This window comes from Hippocampus bargibanti, linkage group LG07 (assembly GCF_051943395.1).
Source record: "Hippocampus bargibanti isolate YZ-2025 linkage group LG07, ASM5194339v1, whole genome shotgun sequence".
Lineage (NCBI taxonomy): Eukaryota > Metazoa > Chordata > Actinopteri > Syngnathiformes > Syngnathidae > Hippocampus > Hippocampus bargibanti.
This window is the reverse complement of record NC_142740.1, coordinates 13,225,033-13,247,896: the sequence shown is the minus strand read 5'-3', so window position 1 is coordinate 13,247,896 and position 22,864 is coordinate 13,225,033. Positions and strand designations below refer to the sequence as shown.

At 41.6% G+C, this 22,864-nt stretch overlaps 1 protein-coding gene across 1 annotated transcript in view; it reads right to left on the bottom strand.

The window, feature by feature from the left end:
- The window catches only part of hmcn1 (hemicentin 1), a 106,501-nt gene that overhangs the window by 51,695 nt on the left and 31,942 nt on the right, over positions 1 to 22,864 (bottom strand). The window contains exons 20-39 of the mRNA XM_089001763.1: positions 21,701 to 21,813; positions 20,274 to 20,433; positions 19,621 to 19,786; positions 18,781 to 18,908; positions 18,110 to 18,364; positions 17,798 to 17,893; positions 17,493 to 17,687; positions 17,272 to 17,402; positions 15,346 to 15,493; positions 15,021 to 15,147; positions 14,781 to 14,935; positions 11,259 to 11,537; positions 10,846 to 11,127; positions 9,994 to 10,102; positions 9,746 to 9,915; positions 8,611 to 8,765; positions 3,175 to 3,298; positions 2,948 to 3,046; positions 586 to 762; positions 316 to 467 (exon numbers count right to left, since the gene is read on the bottom strand). Of these exons, the coding sequence (XP_088857889.1) occupies positions 316 to 467; positions 586 to 762; positions 2,948 to 3,046; positions 3,175 to 3,298; positions 8,611 to 8,765; positions 9,746 to 9,915; positions 9,994 to 10,102; positions 10,846 to 11,127; positions 11,259 to 11,537; positions 14,781 to 14,935; positions 15,021 to 15,147; positions 15,346 to 15,493; positions 17,272 to 17,402; positions 17,493 to 17,687; positions 17,798 to 17,893; positions 18,110 to 18,364; positions 18,781 to 18,908; positions 19,621 to 19,786; positions 20,274 to 20,433; positions 21,701 to 21,813 (3,221 nt within the window). The remainder of the gene's footprint in view (positions 1 to 315; positions 468 to 585; positions 763 to 2,947; positions 3,047 to 3,174; positions 3,299 to 8,610; positions 8,766 to 9,745; positions 9,916 to 9,993; positions 10,103 to 10,845; positions 11,128 to 11,258; positions 11,538 to 14,780; positions 14,936 to 15,020; positions 15,148 to 15,345; positions 15,494 to 17,271; positions 17,403 to 17,492; positions 17,688 to 17,797; positions 17,894 to 18,109; positions 18,365 to 18,780; positions 18,909 to 19,620; positions 19,787 to 20,273; positions 20,434 to 21,700; positions 21,814 to 22,864) is intronic.

Here is a 22,864-nt window from a genome sequence, read left to right as displayed (position 1 = left end):
CTGTTTTTTATCTCTTCATATGATACAGTGCATTATATTAAACACTGCCAACTGTCCAGTTCCGATGCATGTTTGGTATCGATAGCCATCCGTTTTTTGGATTGAATGAGTCACCGTAATTCAAATGCAGTGTCATATATTCTTAATCCTTGGATTTACAAAGATTACAAGTAAATGTGAGGCAAGCCTGAGGTAACCTATTGCTTACCGTTGAAGTCAGGACCAATATAGTTTAGAGCAACCAAGATGTGAATTAAATAGGCACAAATGCAAAATCCAAATTCTAAAAGATACTACAAGAAACAAAACAGAGACCTGTGTGCCATATGATACACTAGTCACAGGGCTGCCATCTTTGAGCCAGGTGAGACTGGGTAAGGGCACTCCAGTAGCCTCGCATTCCAGTCTGCCAGGCTCGTTCATGACGACTGTTACTACGCCACCCCGGCTTGAAATGACTGGCGGCACTGCATCAGAAAGTTGAAAAACGTTTCACTGCACACATAACAGCAGTCTGACATTCATAGGAACACAAACAAACGAAAACATCTGTTATAACTGGCAAAAAAAAACAAAGACACTGACCGAACACTTGCAAGCTGTGGAATATCTCTGCGACTCCAGCCAAGTTTACTGCTACGCATCTGTATATCCCCGCATCCGATGGCTGAGCCCTTTCAATCTCCAAGATCTGGCCACGTTTCAGCAGAATCACCCCAGCTGCACTTGTCAGCGGTCGACCATCTTTGTACCATGTTATCGCTACGACACAAAGAGGCCGGTGTGAATATTAAGGGGCGAGTATTCGCGGTGATATTGTGCATCAACTTGATTTGTTGTATGAAAGAGTAGATATCTGTCCTAATCATTGTATACTGAGTAGAAAATGCTTCAGCAGAAAACCCTTTGGTAGTATGTAAAAGGATCATTTTGACTTCCAAGGTGTATGAATTTGTGGTATTGTCAACATGTGTGGTCCAAACTTTCCTGGCAAAAACAATTATTGCAAATCGCAGTCTGACTGTCTGCAAGTTTTGTTTCTTGTGGTATTTTGCTTGACTTTATACAGCCCGAATGGGCATGATGTGGCCTTTGCGGCAATGTGCATTGGAAGCAATGTTTTGTGGGAACAGAAATAAACTGGTGGTGTCCATGCATAGCATTGGCAGGTAAACCACAAACTCTACCTTTGCAAATAATTCCTTTGAACATATGTGCCATGGGCAGTTACGACCGCCTTGCACTTCGAGTCATGTGTCTAAGACAAAATCCTGTACCATTATGATGTGGTTCTCGTCAATACTGCTAATATGGTAATGATTATAATCTGTTCAATGACCTGTTTGATACAATGAATGAGAGGGAATGTCCCACATTGCTTTCTTATTTATGGGTGGAGTAGTCTGATGCAGTGACATGCGGTGAGGTTCATGGCTGGTGAGGCACTGACGTCATCAATGACGTCACCGCTCGTCTCTACTTAGTATTTGAACGGTAAATTCAGCGATTTTGAAAAAAATCCTCAAACGGGGAAGTTAAATGGACAAGAACTTTAAAGTACAAATCACTAAACACATCTAACTGTTTAATTTATTTTTTCATTTGATATTTCCATGAAAGCTTTCCATGATGACAGGTGAGGCACTGCCTCACCTGCCTCCACTGACTGCACGTCACTGGTCTGATGTCCACTATACAAGTCTGTACTATACAATGCTGAATTTGTCTGATTGCGCTTTGAGACCCGGAATCTAGTCTAAATTTTGAAATCAAGTTTGCAGATGTGCTGGAAGAATGCCCATCAGAGGAGTTGCACATCTACCATATTCACAAACATTGTAAAGACCACTGCGCCGACATGAAAATTCCGACGACATTTCTATGCCGAGTGCAGAATCCTTTTGTATTACCAAATTGTCAGATGAATCGCGCTAGATTAGACGTTTGTGGGCATGAACATGAAGTTACGCCTACTTTTTCACTGAGTGCACGGGTAGCAGTGTACCAAAACACAGTCCGTGAGGGTAAGGTATATACCCTTGCCCTTACAAACTGTCGTATTTTCCCTTACAAAGTACAAAATAATCATATAGCATATTTTTTTCAAACGTGTTTATTTATGTAGTTTAACACATTATATTGTACATGTGTTTCGTGATATCATTCTGTACATATTCTTAATAAATGATGATGAAACAGCACCAGAGTCCTCAATTTTTCTTACTATGGCAAGGAGTGACAGCATTTCACAGTAGAGTCATACATCTCAGATCTCAACCGAATCAGTTTTCGACCATAAAATTCAATATTTTTACACCTTGGATTATGACTGAAAAACAGTTTTCGACCAAACTCCGTACATGAGAAAGTGACGCTTCAATGAGAGCAGACGTGTTACTCTTGATTCACACAAATCTGACTCCGCCCAGCCCTGCGTAGTGTATTTGCCCCGAATCTTGGGTTAGTGAAATAATTTTGGATTTTCAGCAAATCACTTTTCGAACAGGCTTCTGGATGGATTATGGTCGATAACAGAGGTCTGATTGTATTTGCGTACAATTTATGAGGGGAGTGAAATTTTAATATGTGAGTTAAATTTGAGTAGAGGCAAAAAACATTTTTCGTAATAATTGACAATAATAGGTTGAATTATGTCTCAAATGTCAGATGTAGATGTGTAAAATAGAATTTTTACACAGACACCAGTAGAACTGGAATGAAACGTTAGATCCAAAATACAAACACAACACAAAAGTCTGATTATTTTCTGTAGAGTACATGCTACAGTGTATGAAAAGAATGGCAGTGGAAATGAAGTCACCAGTGCAGAATCATCTGAGATCAATTTTCTGCTCATACATTGTTGGAAAAGCCATGGCTACAGAAGGGGTCAGTCAAATTTGTGTCTTTTAACGGGATAAGAGTGTAGGTCGTTTGTAAGTCATACCAGGTAATGGAATGCCTGCAGCCTTGCATTCAAGATCAGTTGAGAAGCCTGATAGAATGGTCTGGTTGATGTCCCCAGGCGCTGATATCGTGGGGGGCACTGTGAAAAAAACACATCCACACATGGTTAAACATAAACACAATGCAACAAATTAGCGAAGAGAAGAGGATGGCAACCAACAGGAGGAAACAAAATGTGGAGGATTCCGCTCGATATTGTTCCCTTACCATGGACACTGAGGCGAATGTTTGTTTGAGCTTCACCGGCAGCATTTGTGGCCAGACAGGTGTATTTTCCAGAATCGTCTTCTCTTGCCCTTGAGACCTTTAGAACTCTGCCTGCTGACTCGAGCTAGTGTACAAAACCAAACACACACACACACACACACACACACACACACACACACACACACACACACACACACACACACACACACACACACACACACACACACACACACACACACACACGCGCGCGCGCACACACACACACACACACACACACACACACACACACACACACACACACGCACACACACACACACACACACACACACACACACACACACACACACACACACACGTCTGATTACCGTCAATGTTAAATAGTGAAAGACTTTATGATTTATGACAACAGAGCAACTCAAAAACTCAGAGCGGTGCAAGACATGTATCATGACTGTAAGACAGTTGTGAGGTGTGCTGTTGGTGTGACGGAGGAATTCAAGGTGGAGGTAGGAGGTACATTTTCTCAAAAGCCAATAGTGCGCCCTATAATCAGATGCAGATGACATTGTGATCTGTAGCGAGAACAGGGAACAAATGGCGGAGAAAAGTAGAACTCCACCAGGGGTCAGCTCTGAGCCCCTTCTTATTCGCTATGGTGATGGGAAGGCTGACAGACAATGTTAGACAAGAACCTCCTTGGACGATGATGTTTGCAGATGACATTGTGATCTATAGGGAAAGCAAGGAACAGGTGGGGGAGAAACTAGAGAGATGGAGGTATGCCCTGGAAAGGAGAGGAATGAAGATCAGTTGCAGCAAGATGGAATATGTGTGTGTGAATGAGAGGAACCAAGGTACAATTGTGATGCTACAGGGACAAATGATAAAGAAGATGGATGATTTAAAGTACTAGGGGTCACCTGTCCAGAGAATGGAGAGTTTGGAAAAGAAGTGAAGATGCGTGTCCAGGCAGGCTGCAACGGCGAGAGAAAAATGTCAGCTGTGATGTGTGATAGAGGGGTTTCAGCTAGGATGAAAGGAAAGGTATATAAAACGGTGGTGAGCCCAGCCATGATGTTTGGACTGGACACAGTGCCACTGAAGAAAAGACAGGAAGCAGAGCTGGAGGGAGCAGAGATGAAGATGTTGATGTTTTATTTGGGAGTGACCAGGTTAGATAGGATCAGGAATGAGTATATCAGTAGGACAACTCATATTAGAGGCTTTGGAGAGAAAGTCAGAGAGGCCAGATTGAGATAGTTTATTAAAGTCGATAGTAGTCGATAGTTGCATTAAAGTCAAGTAACTTTTATCTGACCAAAACACCTTGTTTGTGGTGGCAGACTGGACTTCTTATGCCATTCTTTCCGCAGTTGCTTTTTCCCAGCCATTCTGTCATACAGGCCAGGTTTGTGGATTATATAACTTCTAGACATTGCCTTGAAGCATTATTCATATAGAATGTATCATGCAAAAGGCAAATCATTGTGGTTCAAACAAGTGAGGACACAACTGCAAAAAGCCTCTTCAAACACACCATCACGACACTCAGAGGTAAATCAGACTTGACAAAAGTAGCTCGTAAAAAAGAACATACATTGAGAACATTTCAAAACGTTAACATAAAATCTACCAGAAAATAACAGTAAAAAAAAGTACAATAAAAATTTCTGCAGGCGTTTGTGGCATTTTTTCAAGCATTGTTGCTAATATTAGTCACAATATTAGTCATGAGGTAATGCTCACGTTGAAAAGAAAAATGTTCAAGAAATGGCCCCAGCCAGCTGTATCTAAAACAGAAATAAAGTGTTCAGGAGAAGTCCAGAAAAAAAAATCCAGCTATCAGCTGAAGGAATGCAGGCAAGCGGAACAAGCGGCAGGAAGCAGACAGATTGAACGACCTGAGCTGTGGATTTTTGAAGTGTCTCCTGAGGAGACACAGGCCTTTTTAGTTGCTTTTCCTGACTTACTCTGTCAGCTTAGTTGCTTTTCCTGACTTGCTCTGTCAGTTTAGCTAGATAGTCATGTCCAGGTTGATTTTCAGTGGTGCCACACTTTTCCCATTTTTAGATGATGAATTGAACAGTGCTGCATAAGGTCTGTGCAAGCTCTCAGTCGAACAGGAGTGGTCCATCGATGAGAAGGTTTCTTCAGCCGTCATCTGTACTTCTTTGAAGGTGTCGGACGTTTCGCTTCTTATCCAAGAGGCTTGGTCAGCAAACGAAGCCTCTTGCAGGGGGACCCTTCATCACTGCTGGGTCGTGAGCAGCGTTAAACATCCAGCTGCCAGAGCCCTTCCACTTTTCAAAACTGCAGGTGTAGAACAAATAGACCAGGAGATTCGAAAGATTCTGCCTGGCAAGTAACCTGAATGCTCGTTATTTACTGCATGGGTGATTAGGCTGGTTGAATCTGGTGGAGGTTTAACGGTGCACGTACCAAGAAGTGCGTAGGAGATTCCAACACTTCTTTGTTGTCAAGAAAAATGCCATCTTCAATCGTGCTATATTCAACATGCGCTATCAGATGGAGGATGTTTACATTGCTTGTCATGTGCATATTGCCTTGCTGGAGAGATCTGTGAGCTGCAGGCTAGGGCTCGTCGCACACCTAGGCAGCGTCACTATGCAGTCATTAAAGAAGAACTACCCAAAAATATGCACTGAGCTCGGAAAGATGCAGCAGCCGTACAACATCAAGCTGAAATAACGATCGGAACCTTTCTCATTAAAAACACCAAGGAGAATTCCATTGCCGTTAATAAGAGAAAGTCAAGAAAGAGCAATCCAGCATGGAACGACTAGGAGCAATAAAGAGAATCGAAGAGCCAACAGACTGGTGTGCGGGCATCATGGTGGTGCTCAAGAAATCAGGTGCGGAAAAAGTGTGAACTGTCAAAGTCAGAGGTGACAATTCTAGGCCACATGATCTCAGATAGTGGGATCAGGCCATACCCAGCTAAAACTGATGCAGTAAGGATGATGCCGGAGCCTACGAATCTAACAGAGTTGAGAACTTTTCTCGGAATGCTGAAACAACTGGGGAGGTTTTTGCCGGGGGCTGGCAGATCGAGAGAAGCATGTCCATGACCTCCTGTCCAAAAAGAACTGCTGGGTGGGGAGCATCTACCAGGCATGAGCCTTTCAAGATTTAAAAGACGTGCTGACGTCCACACCAGTGCTGGCCATGTTTGATCCCAACAGGGAGAGCAAAGTGTCTGCAGATGTGTCCTCGTACGGGATGGGAGGAGTGCTTCTCCAAAAGTGGGACGAAGAATGCAGGCCAATAGCCCACGTGTCACGGTTGCTCACACCTACGGAGCAGATATATGCTCAAGTGGAGGAAGCTCTGGGGCTGATCTGGGCCTGAAAGAGGTGTCGCAACTTTCTCATCAGGAACTTATTTCTTGATGGAGACGGACCAGAAGCCTCTCCTGAATCTTCAGGGGTCTCCAGCCCTGGATGCATTACCTCCACGGATACAACACTTCAGAATCCGACTCATGCGCTATGCTTACTCAATCTCTCACATCCCAGGAAAATGCCTGTAGACAGCCGACACACTGTCATGAGCTCCCGTGGAGAGAGAGGAGACACCAGCTGACAAAGAATTGCTCGAAGATAGGAACATCTACGTTGACATGCTGGTGGAGCGCATACCAGCAACCTCTGAATACCTAGAAAGGCGAAGAGAGCAGCTGCAGAGGGACAGCATGTGTGTACGTGTGATGGATGCAGTTGTGGACAGAAGGCTGGCCCCAATGAACCGGCACTCTGTTCACTGAACAGAACAGAGCAGGCATTTCTTACAGTCCACGACGGAATCCTGCTGAAGGGACAGAAACTATGATACCTTCAACCACGAGAAACGATGTTCTCGCTAAAATGCCCGAAGGTCACCAAGGTATGGTATAGTGGAGAGAGTGAGCGCGGCCGGTATAATGGACTGGACTGAGCCAACAGCTGAAAGAGTTGGTTCTCAATTGCCAAACATGCTGCAAGGAGATACAGAACCACAGAGAGCCAAATATTTAATCACTGTACCCAGGCCGACCATGGGAGTAGATTTGTTCATCATCGGAAACAAGACCTACTTGCTGGTTGTAGACTACATGTCGAGGAATGAGGAATTAGCCACATTGGCCTCCACAAAATTGAACGAGGTAATCACTTTATATCGATTTATGCACGCCATGGGATCACAGAACTTTTAGTTTTGGATGGAGGGCCATAGTTTTCCGGAACAGTATTCAAAGAATTCCAGAGTCCTATGGGGTTTTACAAGTAGCCCAAGATACCCTCAAGGCAATGATGAGGCAGAATGTGCAGTTCAGACGGTCAAAAACCTCTTTAAAAAATCTGATGACCCCTATCCAGCCATATTCGTGGACTGCGCTACCCCTCTCAAAAACGGGTACAGTGCATCTCAGCTTCACTTCGCACAAGAGTGCCTTTCCTTCATGCTCTGCTTCAACCAGCTATTCTCGACCGTAAAGCCATAATACGGAAAGAACAGAGACGAGGACAAGAGATGCACAATGCTCCCACACGCGACATAGAACCTCGTCAGACTCAACTCAGGACAGGGTGTGTGGATTAAGGACCAAGGAGCGGAAGGAGCCTTCATCGAAAGACATACTTCTCCACGATCATATCGGGTGGAGGGACCCCATGTGACCATCATACAAAACCGGCGTCATCTTATCCCAATGAGGTCTTTGCCTGAGCAGAGTGGCTGTGATGCAGTGGAGCAGTCCTCAGGAGCCGATCCAGAGAGACCATCAGCGGGACCACTACAGGAGAATCTTCCAGACCTGCCACCGACTCCCACTACCAAGACCACGTTTGGGAGAGTCGTGGTGAAACCAACCAGGTTGGACTTATAAATGGTTTCTTTCTCCCTTTTTCCATGCCTCCTCCCACACTTCAAGCTCTGCTTAGAAGATTGTTTGAAAAAAGGGTGTGGGTACATAATGAATATTGAGATGTTTTTGTACATGCTGCTTTGTTTTACCGTACAATGTTCACTCCATTACAGAGCATAGAGGAGAATCAGTTAAAATGGCCGCTAAAGTTATTGTTTTAAGAGTAGATTGTACTCAAATAAGAGCAAAGTTAGCTTTTCCTATGTGATCCTTTGACACAGTCTTAGACATGAGCAGACCCTTGAACCACGAGGCAGAATAATTCTCAATGTCTGTTGACCCAATGATTCTAGAAATGACAGATGTGGTGTAATGGTGTGCCTCATTTGATAACATGACATAAGGCAGCATTGTTATATGGGTCATCCTTTGCTGTGCTCGTGAAATAAGCATACAGTAGAACATGTGTTTAAAAAAAACACATTTTGTTCTAAATAAAAACAACACATTAAAACATTTGTTTGAAATAAAATAATGACTCTTGGTCATCCTCAAACAATCAGTTCATCAACCTTTAAGTGCTCCTGCGATGTATCAACAGGTTGCCCATTTTTAAGCCAGGTAATGATTGGCGCAGGGATGCCACTTGAGATACACTCCAGATTGATTGGTTTGTGCTGAACAACCGCACGCTCAGCAGTCCCAGTCGAACGAATCGATGGAGGAACTGAAATAGTTCACAGGGGAGAGTCATTGACCATTTTGTAGAACAGGGAAAGAATGAAAATTGGACAAAGCTGAAAAGGAAAAGCAAATCTAAATAATCACCCAAATATTTAAAGGACAACCAACATCACTTTTTTGTTTTTTAACTGACATCAGAAAAACGTTTTATAGCATCTAAAATACCCAAAACACGCAGCATGATATTTTTATTGAAATGCAAAACACCAATACAAATGACTTAAGTGTCCAAAATCTGCCAAAAAATTGAGCTGTGAATTGGGCATTTTCAGAAAGTCCCGCCCCCAATTCGTGACATCACGCCAAGACGTCTTGCATTGCTGGAGAATAAAAATAATGGCTTCAGATTCCGATAATATGCTTTCTTGTTACACATCCAGTTATGAATATGATTCAAATAGTTCTGAAGAGGAAAGCATGCATGTTTGCAATCGATTAAATAATTTATTCCGTGTCATTTTGAGGCAAACGGGCAGGGGGGAATGTCGCACCCAAAAATGGCGACAAGCTCCCGTTTCCACAAGCTGATAGATTCCTTTCATGGAGCTTGGACTCCCTCTGCTGGCGGCTTTTGGATGTAACATCAATGTTTTCAGATAAACAGTACAGCAAAATATATTGACGTGATGAAGGACTGCTACAATGTGTCTTTTTGTCGGTCAGGGGGGGGGTCCTTTCATGACGTAACGTGAGGACTCGTCACCAACTCAAAAACAAGACTTCCTGAATGTTCAGCGATGGAATCTTTGTAAAATACACACAGGAGAAGTCATGTGAAGCCATTTTACAAATTATGGACACAACTTGTCCGGAGACGTCGGTTGTCCTTTAAATGGCTATTATTTACACTCAGTTGTCCTTTAATGCAGTATACATTTCGAGTGCACCCTTTTTCATTACAGTATGTAAACAACATACTTAATAGACAACATTATGCTTTGTTTCCATTTGAGTAAGTATTACCTTGTACAACTACATTGAAATGCTTTTCTTGGTCTCCTCCTTCATTGGTAGCCACACACTGAAAACGACCCGAGTCAGACACTTGAGCATGCGGGATAATCAGTCGCCAGCCATTGGCTGCAAGTCGCAGCCCTTCACCATGTCTGACTAACTGTCCATCTTTATACCACCTGACGATGGAGATTTTAACAATGACTTTGTTAGTTCTGTGTAACAAGTGAAAAAAAAAAACTGCCCCGAGGTCTTACGTTACTGCAGGTGGAGGTGTCCCAGTAGCTTGGCATTCCAGCTCCAGAGGGCTATTGACAATTATGGTGATGTCCGTCATCTCGTCTCCTCCATTAATTGAAGGCGGCACTGAAAGCATTAAAACAATCAAATTTCCAGGTTGCAATACTTAGAAAATACAAATATTGTAAGTTGCATTTGCAAAGTGACCATGATGAAGATTTTAATTATTTCATTATTGGTTGTCTGTCTTTGTTTCCTGGATGCGGTTTCTCGGTGTGGAGTTTGCAAAATTCTCCTCATGCCTGTGTGGGCTTTCTCCAGGTACTCCCGCATTTCAAAAATGTGCACAGCAAGTTAGTGGAACTCTTTATATTGTATCAAGGTTTGAGTTTGAGCATGAATAATTCGTTTTTGTGTGTTCTGCCTACTACCCGAAGAAAGCTCGGATAGGCCCAGCACACCTCGCGACCCTTGTGAGGATATATCAGATCAGAAAATGGATCAATAGATGTTATGGTTTATTAAGCTATTTTTTTTTCTATGTGGTTGTTTATTTGGCCTCTAAAATGGGGTTGTGTTTAGCTTGTCAAAATCAGCAAGTATAACAAGTATGTTTACATGCACCTGCTTGGTTGTCATTTATGGTAAATTGGGATCATTAAAGGAGACTGCAAGCATGTTTAAAAAAATGGATACTATCACTGAATATCGCTATTGGGTTAGCACTTCTCTCTCATCAAGAATTCTGCTTACATTAATATAACCCACTCATTAAAAATGCATTATTGTACAATAAATAAATCCAAATAGTATTTTACAGAATATGATGTATGTCCCATTTATACTTCCACACAGATATTTGTGCATACCCACAACTCTGACGTCATACGTGACCTCTGCCTCCCCGGCAATGCTGGTTGCCACACAAACGTAGCGCCCTGAGTCTGACAACATGGCTGACATGATTTCAATGTTCCTCCCTTGGTCAAGGACTCGCACACTGTCTCCGTGTTGGACTGGAACGCCGTCCTTCAGCCAGGTGAGGGAAGGGGGAGGGTAGCCACCAGCCTCACATTCTAAGATGAGAGGCTTACTTAGAGTCACCTTTCTTTCAGAAGTTTCCGTCTGTCCTCCTGCTATGGATGGAGGCACTGTAAAATATGAATCAGTAGAAAAAAGTGTAATAATTGTTAAAATACATCAAATCTTCACTCTGACACCCATGAAGTGAAAGTGTAAGGTTAATATAAATCTGAAGGAAGTCATCGTAAATATTTCTTACAGTAGATATCAAGCTCAAAGCTCTTTTCAGCAGTCCCGAAGACACTGGTCACCTTGCAGGTGTACTGTCCGACATCCGACGCCTGCACCCGAAGGATCTTTAGGAAACGCCCCTGCTCTACATACTGAGACTGGTGACTGGAAAGGATGGCCTCTCCCTTTCGGAACCAGGTGATGATAGGGAGTGGCACTCCCCGTGCTTCACACTCAAGCGTGACGACTGTGTCCACCAGGGCGGTAACTTGTGTTGTTTGGTTACCACCTCTGATGGATGGGGGAACTTGGAATTAAAAAGAAAACAAAAAAAAAACATGTCACTTGACGCAGGATATTTATGTCTGACCAAATTCATGACAATATTTTAGGCGCACTTTCAATGGTTAAAATCAGCCTGTCTGAAGTCCAAGATGGCGCCCGAGTAGGCAGCCGTCAACAAGTACTCTCACGAGACTGGCTTATTTTGTTTTGTATTTTCTTTTGTCACTTTGTGTTGTTGTGCATCGTGTAGAACGCATACCTGTCAACCTCCATGGCTCTATGCCCTTATAAACTGTCGTATTTTCCCTTACAAGATACAAAATAATCTTACACCATATTTTTTTCAAACGTGTTTATTTATCAGTGACGTGCGGTGAGGTTCGTGGCAGGTGAGGCACTGACGTCCTCACAGTCAGATTTACAAACATATGAACTCTACAGAGTAGCTTATTCACCATTTGATTGGCAACAGTTAACGTGTTTTGTTTAAAATGTCATGTCAGCATTCTTTAGATAAACTGTAGCATAGAAAAAAAAGAATTAAAAAAACGTGATTATCGTGTTACCTTTACTTATAAATGAAGTCCATGCGCCGCTCCTTCTGAAGAAAGGCATTGATAACTTCTTTGTAGAAGCCTTCCTTATCTTTCTTCAGTTTTAAAAGTCTCCCTATTTCTTTCAATTTAGATATGTAATCCTCCATTCTGAAAATAAGGCCAAGCAACATGAAAAAATGACTGGATGGTTGCACTTAACTTGCTAACTGTTTACTGTCGCTTGTTCTCACGAATTCTATTATTCTGCAGCCGAGGAGGCGCTAGAAGAATCTGTAATCAGCAGCACCCCCTGTCATGAGGCAGGAGAACTGTGTGCCTCACCTATGCACAGTTTTGATTAAAATAAAATAAAATAAAATAAACACTGTCGTACAGTGTTTATTACTATTATTATGTATTATTGTACAGTCACTGTACATAATAAACACTGTCGTACAGTGTTTATTATGTACAGTGACTGTACATTATATACGCCAGCTAAACTGTAGAAATTTAGTTCATATACTAAAAGTGTTTGAACACTATAATTGCAATATGCAAAGGGAGAGCAATGCGGTCTCACTGCAGAGCAAGCCAGCACAGTTAGCATCGTGATTGCGCAATCCATGGTGAGGCTCAGCCGGCTGCTGCCTCACCGCTCATCTCTACTCAGTATTTGAAGGGTAAATGTGAAAATTCTGCGATTTTGAAAAAAAATTCCAAAAATGGTGCGGTTCAATAGAAAATAACTTTAAAGTACAAATCACTAAATAAATACAACTGTTTAATTTATTTTTTCATTTGATATTTCCATGATGACAAGTGAGGCACTGCCTCACCTGCCTCCCCTGACTGCACGCCACTGTTATTTATGTAGTTTAACACGTTATATTGTACATGTGTTTCATTATATCATCCTGTACATATTCTTAATAAATGATGAAATTACAAGTGTATCTTAATTACTCAAGTGTTCTCTATTGTATGCCACTGTGGCCTTTAAAGAGTTTGTTAAATCTCTTTGTTTGTTGAATGGAGGTTGTCAAATTTCCCAGGGAAGTGACGCGCAGATGTCTCGCAGAGCTTGATCGTGGCGTGGACTCGAGCAAGTCGTGCTGTGAAACTCCGTCCGATGCTGAGCAGGTCTCTGGGAGTTGCGTGTGTGTCTGTGTCTGAGATATTCTCTGCTGCTGTCCCGCGACGGCTGCTCTTTTATACTGTCCAAGCGTGGGAAAAGTGTCAGGCTGAGATTCCCATCAAAGTCGCGGTGCGCACCTGTGCCGCCACACCTTCTTTGCTGACATGAGCATATACGTATATTTAACAATTGCCAGGGTAAATTCATCTTCACCTGCAAGTAGACAACAAGTGTCTCTGCTTTCGCTTTGCTCACGTGTGATCGGAATGATGATGCAATGGGAAATCCGCAGGCGGCAGACGCATGCGCACAGTAGCATCAAACCGCTCGCTTCATTTGCAACGGAAATAAAACAATAACGAGATACAAGCTACCGCGGCGAACTCGTTTGACTTGATTGATTTGCCATTTCGTGATAGTCGGTGTATACTGGATGGTACCCAGGTATGAGAATGGATATGGATTGGTTTCCAGCATTTTTGGCCACGACATTCATCAAGGAGGACACTGTGCCGAGGAGTTGCGCCTTTTCGGCAGCACGAATATGCCACCACTGTTTTTGATTGGGAGGAATAATGTTGCCATTTGACTGTCATCGCTGGACAGCTCGAGGGTGATTGTGCTTCTTTTGCATCTGTGATGGGCAGCATTTCCACAGCCCCACTTTATTCAGTGAAAAGGTGGGTGCTGTTGGAGAGTCTGGGGCTGGATGGAAGCATGGCTTGAGGAGCCCGCGATGAGAAGAAGCGTCAGCGCAGAGTGCCGATGCGTATGTGGAACTGTTGCGGCTTGGAATTGAAGCGGATTTACATGGGACAGGAGATATGAGACAATCTCGTTCGTCAATGGATTCTACAGCTTCGTGTTTGCTTTCAACATTTAGCTTGTAGCAGACGGGCACATTTCACCATGACATCCCAGATCCATTGGTGAAAAGGACGCTTTGATCCTCTCCTCTTTCATCGAGAACTGCTTCATACAACAAAGAGGGTGCAGAATGTGCTGAAGATTGAATGACTGTGTCTTAGTGTTGTCATTATTATTTAGTTTTTTCTTCTGATTTTGATTTCACGATGGTGCACAAGAGTGGGTGCCTTTCAAGCAGCTCGTGGATTTCGTTTTGCTACTTCTTCGTTTCTTTTCCTCTTCCTTCCATAACTTTGCTGCTGTGAAATGTAAATCTATCCACTGCGAGACTAATAAAGGCTAATCCAATCCAATCCAATCTATGTAAACCTTGAGCAAATTGAGTAAATTGTTCTTTGGAGACGTACACCACACATATTTTTATATCATACCCATGTATAACTACAGTAAAGTCTCGTTATATCGATATCGGTTATATCGATAGTACTGCTTATTACGATACTATTTCTATGAATGCAAGGAGAAAATTTACTTGCCGCAGGATCGGATATATCGATAGTCCGGTTATATCGATATTTTTTCCGAATCCCGAGAATATCGATATGACAAGACTTTACTGTATATTGGAGCTGTTGAGACATTTTACCAAATATTTTGTGCTACCATATTATGAACAAGAAAACAATGGGAATGGCTGATCCCAATTTTTTAGTTCAACACTCACCATACACCTTGAGATTGAAGTCCTTGGACTGTTTGCCAGCTGTATTCATGACGCTACATTGATACCTCGCCTGGTCTCCGAGACGAGCACTCTTTATTCTTAACACTTGACCATGGTCCATGACCTCCAAGTTTGGATCCCCAAGAAACACCAGCCTAAACACATAAAGTAGCTTGAAAAGGAATCGTTAAAAAAGGTCTCCGTTCACATTGACCATTCATATGATTTAGGGATACAAACCTTCGATCCCTGTACCATTGGATCGTGGGAAATGGCACTCCTTTTACTTTGCACTCCAACCTGATCTCTTGTTTAAGAATTCCAGACATATCTTGGGGAGAATCGGACCCCGCAATGGTGGGTGGGACTGCGACACAGAGGACATATGGTTAATGAATCATTCACCCCCCACAATCACAATATCATACTCTCCATCCTGTCTGGGAAAGATGCACACCTTCAGCCAAGATTTTAAGCAAGATCCCAGATCCCAGAATTGGGCTTTGTGATGCCCAATTAATAAACTGCACTTTAGTTTCCGTATGATTGATCTGCTTTTACTCACCCAGTACATTCACAAAAATTTCTTTTTCTATGCTGCCAGCAATGTTGATGGCTTTACAGGTATAGCTGCCTGCATCTGCAGTGGCTGCCTTCAGTAATTGTAAGGTTTTCCCCTTATCAACAATCTGAATATTCTTACTCGCCTCTACCTGAAAAAAAAGATAGATTATGAAGCATTGATTAAAAAAAGCAACAAAAGGACATGCTACAAATTAACAATACAGCCCATGATTTATAGAGTCTATTATGCTTTTTTCCACATATAAAAAACAATAAATAAAATAAATAAAATAAACTTCAGTATGTTGTTAAAATATTTGTATGATGTTAATTTGTTCAACCGGTGTGCCGGTTGTCCTTTAAATGTAGTATGTACAAACCTCATAGCACAGTAAGAACACTACAACCCAATTTATTAACTGTCTTTCAAATGTGAAAAATATCCCTGATCAGTTAATAAATTTGTCAGTTAATATGGCGTTTACATACTATTTCGCAGATACTTGGAGGAGGAAATGGAAATAGATTAAAATAACATGCACTGTGATTTATCAAGTTATAATAATATAATAAGTTTCCATCGAAGGGGCAAAGTTAAAGAAATCAACATTTATTGAAAAATTGAATCACTTTCAAAATTCAAAACATATTATTACACAATGAAATATTCAAGCTCAATAATACCTACTTGTGTTAAATTCCGCCAAATCATAGATGGTTTGTCCTGACCGCACGCTCAACAAACTCCTCACTGACGCCCTCGCCTTCACGCGCAAACAATACACGTGTACCGTCGCCGAGCACACAAACATAGACTACCTGCAGTTGAAATTTGCATACTCGGCACGGCAGCCAATCAGAAGCCTGCTTCTTTCTTCCGGACTTTCGCAAGCGTTATAAAGTCGTACAATTGCATGTCATTTTCCAAAATAGATGCACAGAACCTCAGACCAGAAGAAAGATTCAAAAGAAGCTAACAACATATGTGACGCTAAAAAACGTAAATTTACATTAAACCGTGACTGTAAAGGGTATGTGAGACTTATGAAAGGGGCTGAGTGGCTCGTAGGAAGCAATGCAAACGTTGCATTGTGCACCGCAATGACAATCGACTACTGCAGCAAAATCTACAGCCATGCACATTTACCGTAAATTAAGCAAGGTAGCATTTGTAGTAGGTGCATTCTTGATTTTAGAATAAACTTTATGCTTTGTTACAATGTTTTTTAATGTGATTAGTTGTCTCATTGTGCTTCAAGTTGTGAAAAATGGGGCAGCCAACTTTTCAGTTATCTGCCCTGTTGTTTGCTAACTTTTTGTCATGAGTTTTAGACACTGTTTGTACTATAATTTGGGCAAGTTCGGCGGGCCGGATTAAAAAGCCTAACGGGCCGTATGTGGCCCGCGGGCCGTAGTTTGCCCATGCCTGGTTTAAGCCATTATTAACAGCAGCATCTCTTCTGATCAAGAAACCTGGTCTTGATCAATATGTATTGTCAAATTTTAGGACTGTTTTCCAAACTGCCTTTCATCTAAAATTGATTGAAAAACTGGTGCACATGCAGTTGAAATCTTTCTCGGATGAACATAACATCGTGGAGGTCTTTCAGTCAGGTTTCAAGACCCGTTGCACCCCGCCACTGAAAGTTTGGCAAGCCCCCTCGCTGCCCATCTTCAAAACTCACTTGGCATTCAAATCAGCATGATTCCGACTTGATCATGGTTTCACTCCGTGGCTCTTTCTACTAAGTTTGTGACTGTTTTATTTCTTGTATATGATACCTATCCATGTTAAGCGCTTTGTTGCAGCTTCAGCTGTTGTTAAAGCGCTACATAAATTAATATGTATTGTAATGTATTGTATTGCATGAAGGTACAAAATATAAAATATGACACTGTTGAGTTTATGCAGGTTTATTTTACTTACTAGAATTCCATCTTTGTACCAAGTGATGACTGGCATCGGGCTTCCTGTTATATCACAGGCCAAATTGGTGGGGTGGTTCTGAACCACTGAGAAGTTTCCTGATGTGTGACTGCCACGGAGTGTTGGAGGAACTGGGAAACATTAGGTTTGATTTTAATAGGAGATGCAATCAGGTCAGATTTTCAAAGAACTGTAATGATCAAATTAATTGGGTCAGCCACCATTGACTTTGAGCTGATACTTCCTCTCTGTGGACCCAGCATCATTAGCAGCAGCACAGACATACTCCCCCTCATCCAGCGGCGATAAAGATGCCAGAATCAACATTGTGCCATTCTCCAGAATAGACACACCGGGCTCGTTACCAATAAGTTCCTGGCCGTTACGTAACCATCGAATGACCGGCTTGGGAACTCCTGCAGCGACAAGGGTAGAAAAATAGGTCAACTGTACTTGAGATACTTATGCACTTTAACCACACACATGATTAGTGAATGAATAACCATAGCCGATTACGGTGATGTACCTTTGGCTGGGCAGGGGAAGGCAATTCGTTGATTTGCAATTCTCTCCTGTAAGTGACTATTGAATGGGGGCTCCAAAACTTCAACCACCGGGGGAACTGCAAATAAACACAGGGACACTTATGCACCACAACAAATAAAAAAAGACCTTCCATGGCCAAACAGTTAGCAAAATTGACCAAAGCATGTTCTCTTTATCATACTCAAATCAGGCATATTATGTGTTTTCAAACAAGAAACAGACCTGTGACATTCGTAAGTACATCTTAGATACAACATCAGCTGATATACAGGAAGTAATATTTGAAAGTAACCTTGTATTAGTAGTTGGATTTGAGATTCATCTCTGCCTGCAATGTTGACTGCTGTACACGAGTAAATTCCTTCATCTTCCAACCCCACTGGGCCCAAAGTGAGACTACCATCAGGGGATATTGGATATGTCTTGCCGTCGTCTTTTGACCATGATACGACGGGCTTTGGTACACCTTGCACGATGCACAGAAGCTCGACAGGATGACCCATCTGGACTTTCATAACCTTGGGACCCGCCTGGATATTAGGAGGCACTGATGGGTAGAGGTCAATATTCAAACTTTATTTGTCCCATCTGAACCTGTGTGCTACTTATACAATTTCATCAAAAATTTCTGGACACACATACTATGAAAAGCTTTCAGGGAATTTAAAAAATAATCATATAAATGAAAGTACATCCACCTATCAGCTGTAAGAATTTTTACTCTTCAGGGAAGACTTTATTATTATAGAAGACGGAAGTAATTACTCTAAGCGAAGAACATTTTTTTTGTCATGAGGTGTGTACAACACCTGGATATTAATTCAAAATAATGAGACAACCTCGCACTCTGGAATTAATATGTTTCTGTATCACTGACAAATATACTTTGACTGAATATTCAATTAACAATGTAAAATGGTTTATTTGCTAGAACTGCAGCTGAATGGGTGAACACAAACTTACCCAGAACATTAAGTTTAATGGCTTGAGTCAGATTTCCAGCAATGTTGGAGGCAAAGCATACATAGAGTCCACTGTCTGACACTTTGGTCTCAAAGATTTTCAGCGACCCCGAGGGGAGCTGATTGTGTCTGAAAGCAGCACATGGACATTTACCGTAAAGCCAGTTAACTCATTAAATGCGGCATGAATATGAATTTAAATAGTCCGCATACCAAGTACACATCTGACAATGTAATTTAATAATGTAAATAAAACAGCTTTACTAAAGATTACTTATTGTATGGGTGCCATGTTTCAAAGAGTTATGTATGTTATTTATCTATCCCTCACTCTCTCCTTCTTGACCGCCCTCCCCCTCCACCGGAAAATGGGGTAAATGTTTCATCATATTGTTTGTCCACAGAAAATCTCCCCCTCCCTGCCTCTCCCTCTCTCTCTGTCTCTCTATTTTTCTCTCTGTCTCTCTCTCGTTGGATAAATGGATGGATATGTGTGTGTGTAAATGTTATATTTGTTATTTTGTTTTTTTCCAATATGGCGGCGCGTAAACACGCAGCGGCTCCTCTCTCTCTCTCTCTCTCTGCAAATTGATGTTTTCGTGTTTATTATGTTTGTCAAAGTCATTATAAGTGCCTTGCACGCTGGGTCGGAGAGGACAGTAATTTCATCTGTGCTATGTCATGCATATTAGCATATTTGACAATAAAGCTTGACTTTGAAATGCGTGTGTGTGTGTGTGTGTGTGTGTGTGTGTGTGTGTGTGTGTGTGTGTGTGTGTGTGTGTGTGTGTGTGTGTGTGTGTTTGTTTGTGTGTGTGTGGTTAAAACAATAATGTTTTACCTTGGCGAATAAGGAGAGATGAGTTGTCTCTCCCTGGCCCAGCTAATGGACGGAGGGGGGACACTATGTACTTCACATAGTAAAATTGCATCCTCACCCTCAATCACTGACATCCTTGTTGGGTCAAAAGAGCCTGTGCCACCACCAGTATTGGACCTTGGGCGTACTGGGAAATACAAACGCTGAAGATTAATTTGTTGATCAATCACAAAAATGCCATTCATTATTGTAAGCCTGCGGCACACGATGCACAGCAGGGGAAAGAACATTGAATCATAATAGCTCGTTATGTATTTGTCGACTACTTAGTGATTTTGATAGTAGGCTAATATAGCTAATGTAGAAACATACCGCATGTGTTGCCTTCATTGTAAGGCTTTTATTTTGTGAGGCTCCAAACAGATTTGTTTTTCTTTTTTGGCTCTTTCAACATTTTAAGTTGTCGACCCTTGGTCTGGATGCATCATTGTAATGGCTTCATAAATACCACCAATTATTTTCTCAAGAGTTTTCACAAGAATACATCTAACAATATGATTTAAAACATATTCTTGAATCATTGTCTGCAGCATTTGTGGTTTGCCCAAAATTTAGGAAAAGTGATGCTATAAGTGTGTTATAGTTGAAAGCCTCTCTTTTTGCAAAAGCATTACCAAAGACAGTTAGCTGGACTTTTCGTGTGATGTAACCAGCAGCATTGGCAGCTGTGCAGAGGAACTCTCCTGTCTCATTTCCAGAGGGTGAGGCAATGAACAAGCTGCCGTCAGAGTCCAAGGAGAAGGCTGGACCACCCAAGTGTACAGGCTCCCCACCCTTTAAAATAGAGCACAAAAGAATGGATGGAAGCACCTGCTACTCAAATTATTAAAACCAACATTCAAATAAAAAGAAATGTGATTAAAAAATGTCAAACAACCCCACAAAAAAAAGCAGGGGAACATTTTCTGTAATTGATTACACCGTATACTTATTGAGTATGGGGCGCCGCGTTAATTGTGTTCCTTTTACCAATTTTACATTTAGTGCATGACATTTGAATTCGGAAAAACGCCACACATGTCAATATGCCGTGGTCCAGGCAAGCTAGTTTACAGTCACCCAGGTAGTTTAATGGTCCAAACACATGGAGAACAATCATGTGGCCTCACACAGACATGCAGGGATTGAACCATTACGGAATATTGAAATTCCAGAGTCTATTTCAAGTTATGGGACTCCAAAACCCCAGGAACTCTTCAAGTGGAGTTTGAGATATTGAACATACACATGCAATATCTTATGAAGGGGTGCCCATTACGTCTATATCGATCAACTGGTCCAAGGTCGATTGCGAAGGGTGTATGGGCGAAAAAAATAAAATAAAAACAAGCATTTGGGCGCTTTTGTGCATGTTTGTAATAAATATATATTTTTTGTGTTAATGCACACTGCAGCCTGATCATTATATCGGGCGCACTTCCACAAAAAGTAAATACTGTATAAAAAAAACTCAATTTTACTGTATCGTGGAGCGCGACTTGCGTCACCCGAACAGGAGCTCGACAATCTGCAATTATAGCTTGTGATGAGAGCTCTTCCGCTATCCTTTATCATTATCATTATTTTCATTTAGAGTTTGCTTCATGTACAATTCACAGTGGGCGGGAGAATGGCATGCATGAGCTACGATGGTTAAGCTGCAGGGGCTGCGTAGAATGCCCCTGCGTCAACTGTTGCTCATCATTGAATGCGTGTGTCAGTGTGTGTGTATTTGCACGTGTGCGGTAACAGGTCGATCGCAAGAGGTTGGCTGATCGATAAGTAGCTCTTTGGTCAAAAAGGTTTGGGCACCCCTGGTGTAATCATTGCTCAAGATGGGTTTTTGAGATCAAAGATCTCAATAACTCATCAAGTCATTTTTTTTCTAGTCGTGGGCTCATGTATTGTTGACTTTTGTGTCAACAACTTGTTTGAGATGAGGAAATCTCCAGTGGATCCTTCCACTTAAATGTCTTACTTTCATGATGTGATATCACTGTAGCGTGAACTTTTTACATTTTCCACATATACATAAGGAAATTATGCAAATACCATTCCAGACCTTGGACCAGGTGATCTCAGGTGTAGGCATCCCGCTGGCACGGCAGGGCAGAGAGATCGGTTTTCCCTCAATCGTGTTGAACACTTGAGGGCCATGTTGAATGGATGGAATCACTAGCAGCAAAAACAAAGTTGGAAAGACATTGCGGATAAACTATTTTAACATTACTAGGATATCTTGCATCTCAGAAGCATCGGCAGAATGTCTTTTCCTTCAGTGAAAACTTGGCAAAGGGAATACATTTTCCTTTTTTCCCATCTTGTTTCCATCCCTTGATCGCAACCCAATTTTATTTTCTCTTGTCATGTACTACATTTCTTGAGACCACTGACATATCGGATCTTTTTTTAAAACAAATAAATAATAAAATAATGAAAATAAATCTGACGAAAGAAAATGATATGATGTGCCTATGACTGACTTAAGACCAGGAGACACTTTAGGCCTGATTTCTGATTTGTTCTGTGTTCCAGAGATCGGGATACTGGCATATCACATTGCAGTGAACCCTTCCGACACCTTTCACAGATTCACTGTTTCACAGATTGTATTTTATTTTTTTAACAGTGCATTTTGTTCTGCATACTGATTGTTGAAGGATGTAGACCAGAGGTTATTTTTTGCCGCAGACCACATTGTAGTTATGGTTACCTCTCGAGAGCCGTTATGAATTTGGGGAAGCCCTTAGAATGTTGAATCCCCTTCACATATGTATTACATATAGAGCGCACAACAAATTAATGAATAACTAGTTTTCAAATCTGAAGTCAAGAATAATGACTGTTATTGTGGTTTACATCCAAAAATCTTGAAATTTTGGTTAGGATCATCATGGAATGTCACAAGTTTGATTTGCTTTCGCAGGCTGAAAAAAATGATGTGGCGGGCCGGATTTGGCCCCCGGGGCTTGACTTTGACACCTGTGATGTCGACAATTGTCATCAGTCTTCAAGCCTCACTCTGTACAGCTTGCCTAATTTACAGTGCAGCAAAAACAGGTTTTGGTCTTTGGTTTCATTAGATAATGAAGCATGTATTGCATTTTATGACAATTCGAAAAAAAATAAATAAAGTTGACTCTAACTACCGTGATTCTAAGTTTAATGGTAATATTAAAACAATGTACCTTTCTCCTTGATGGTAAAATGACAATACAGTAAAGTC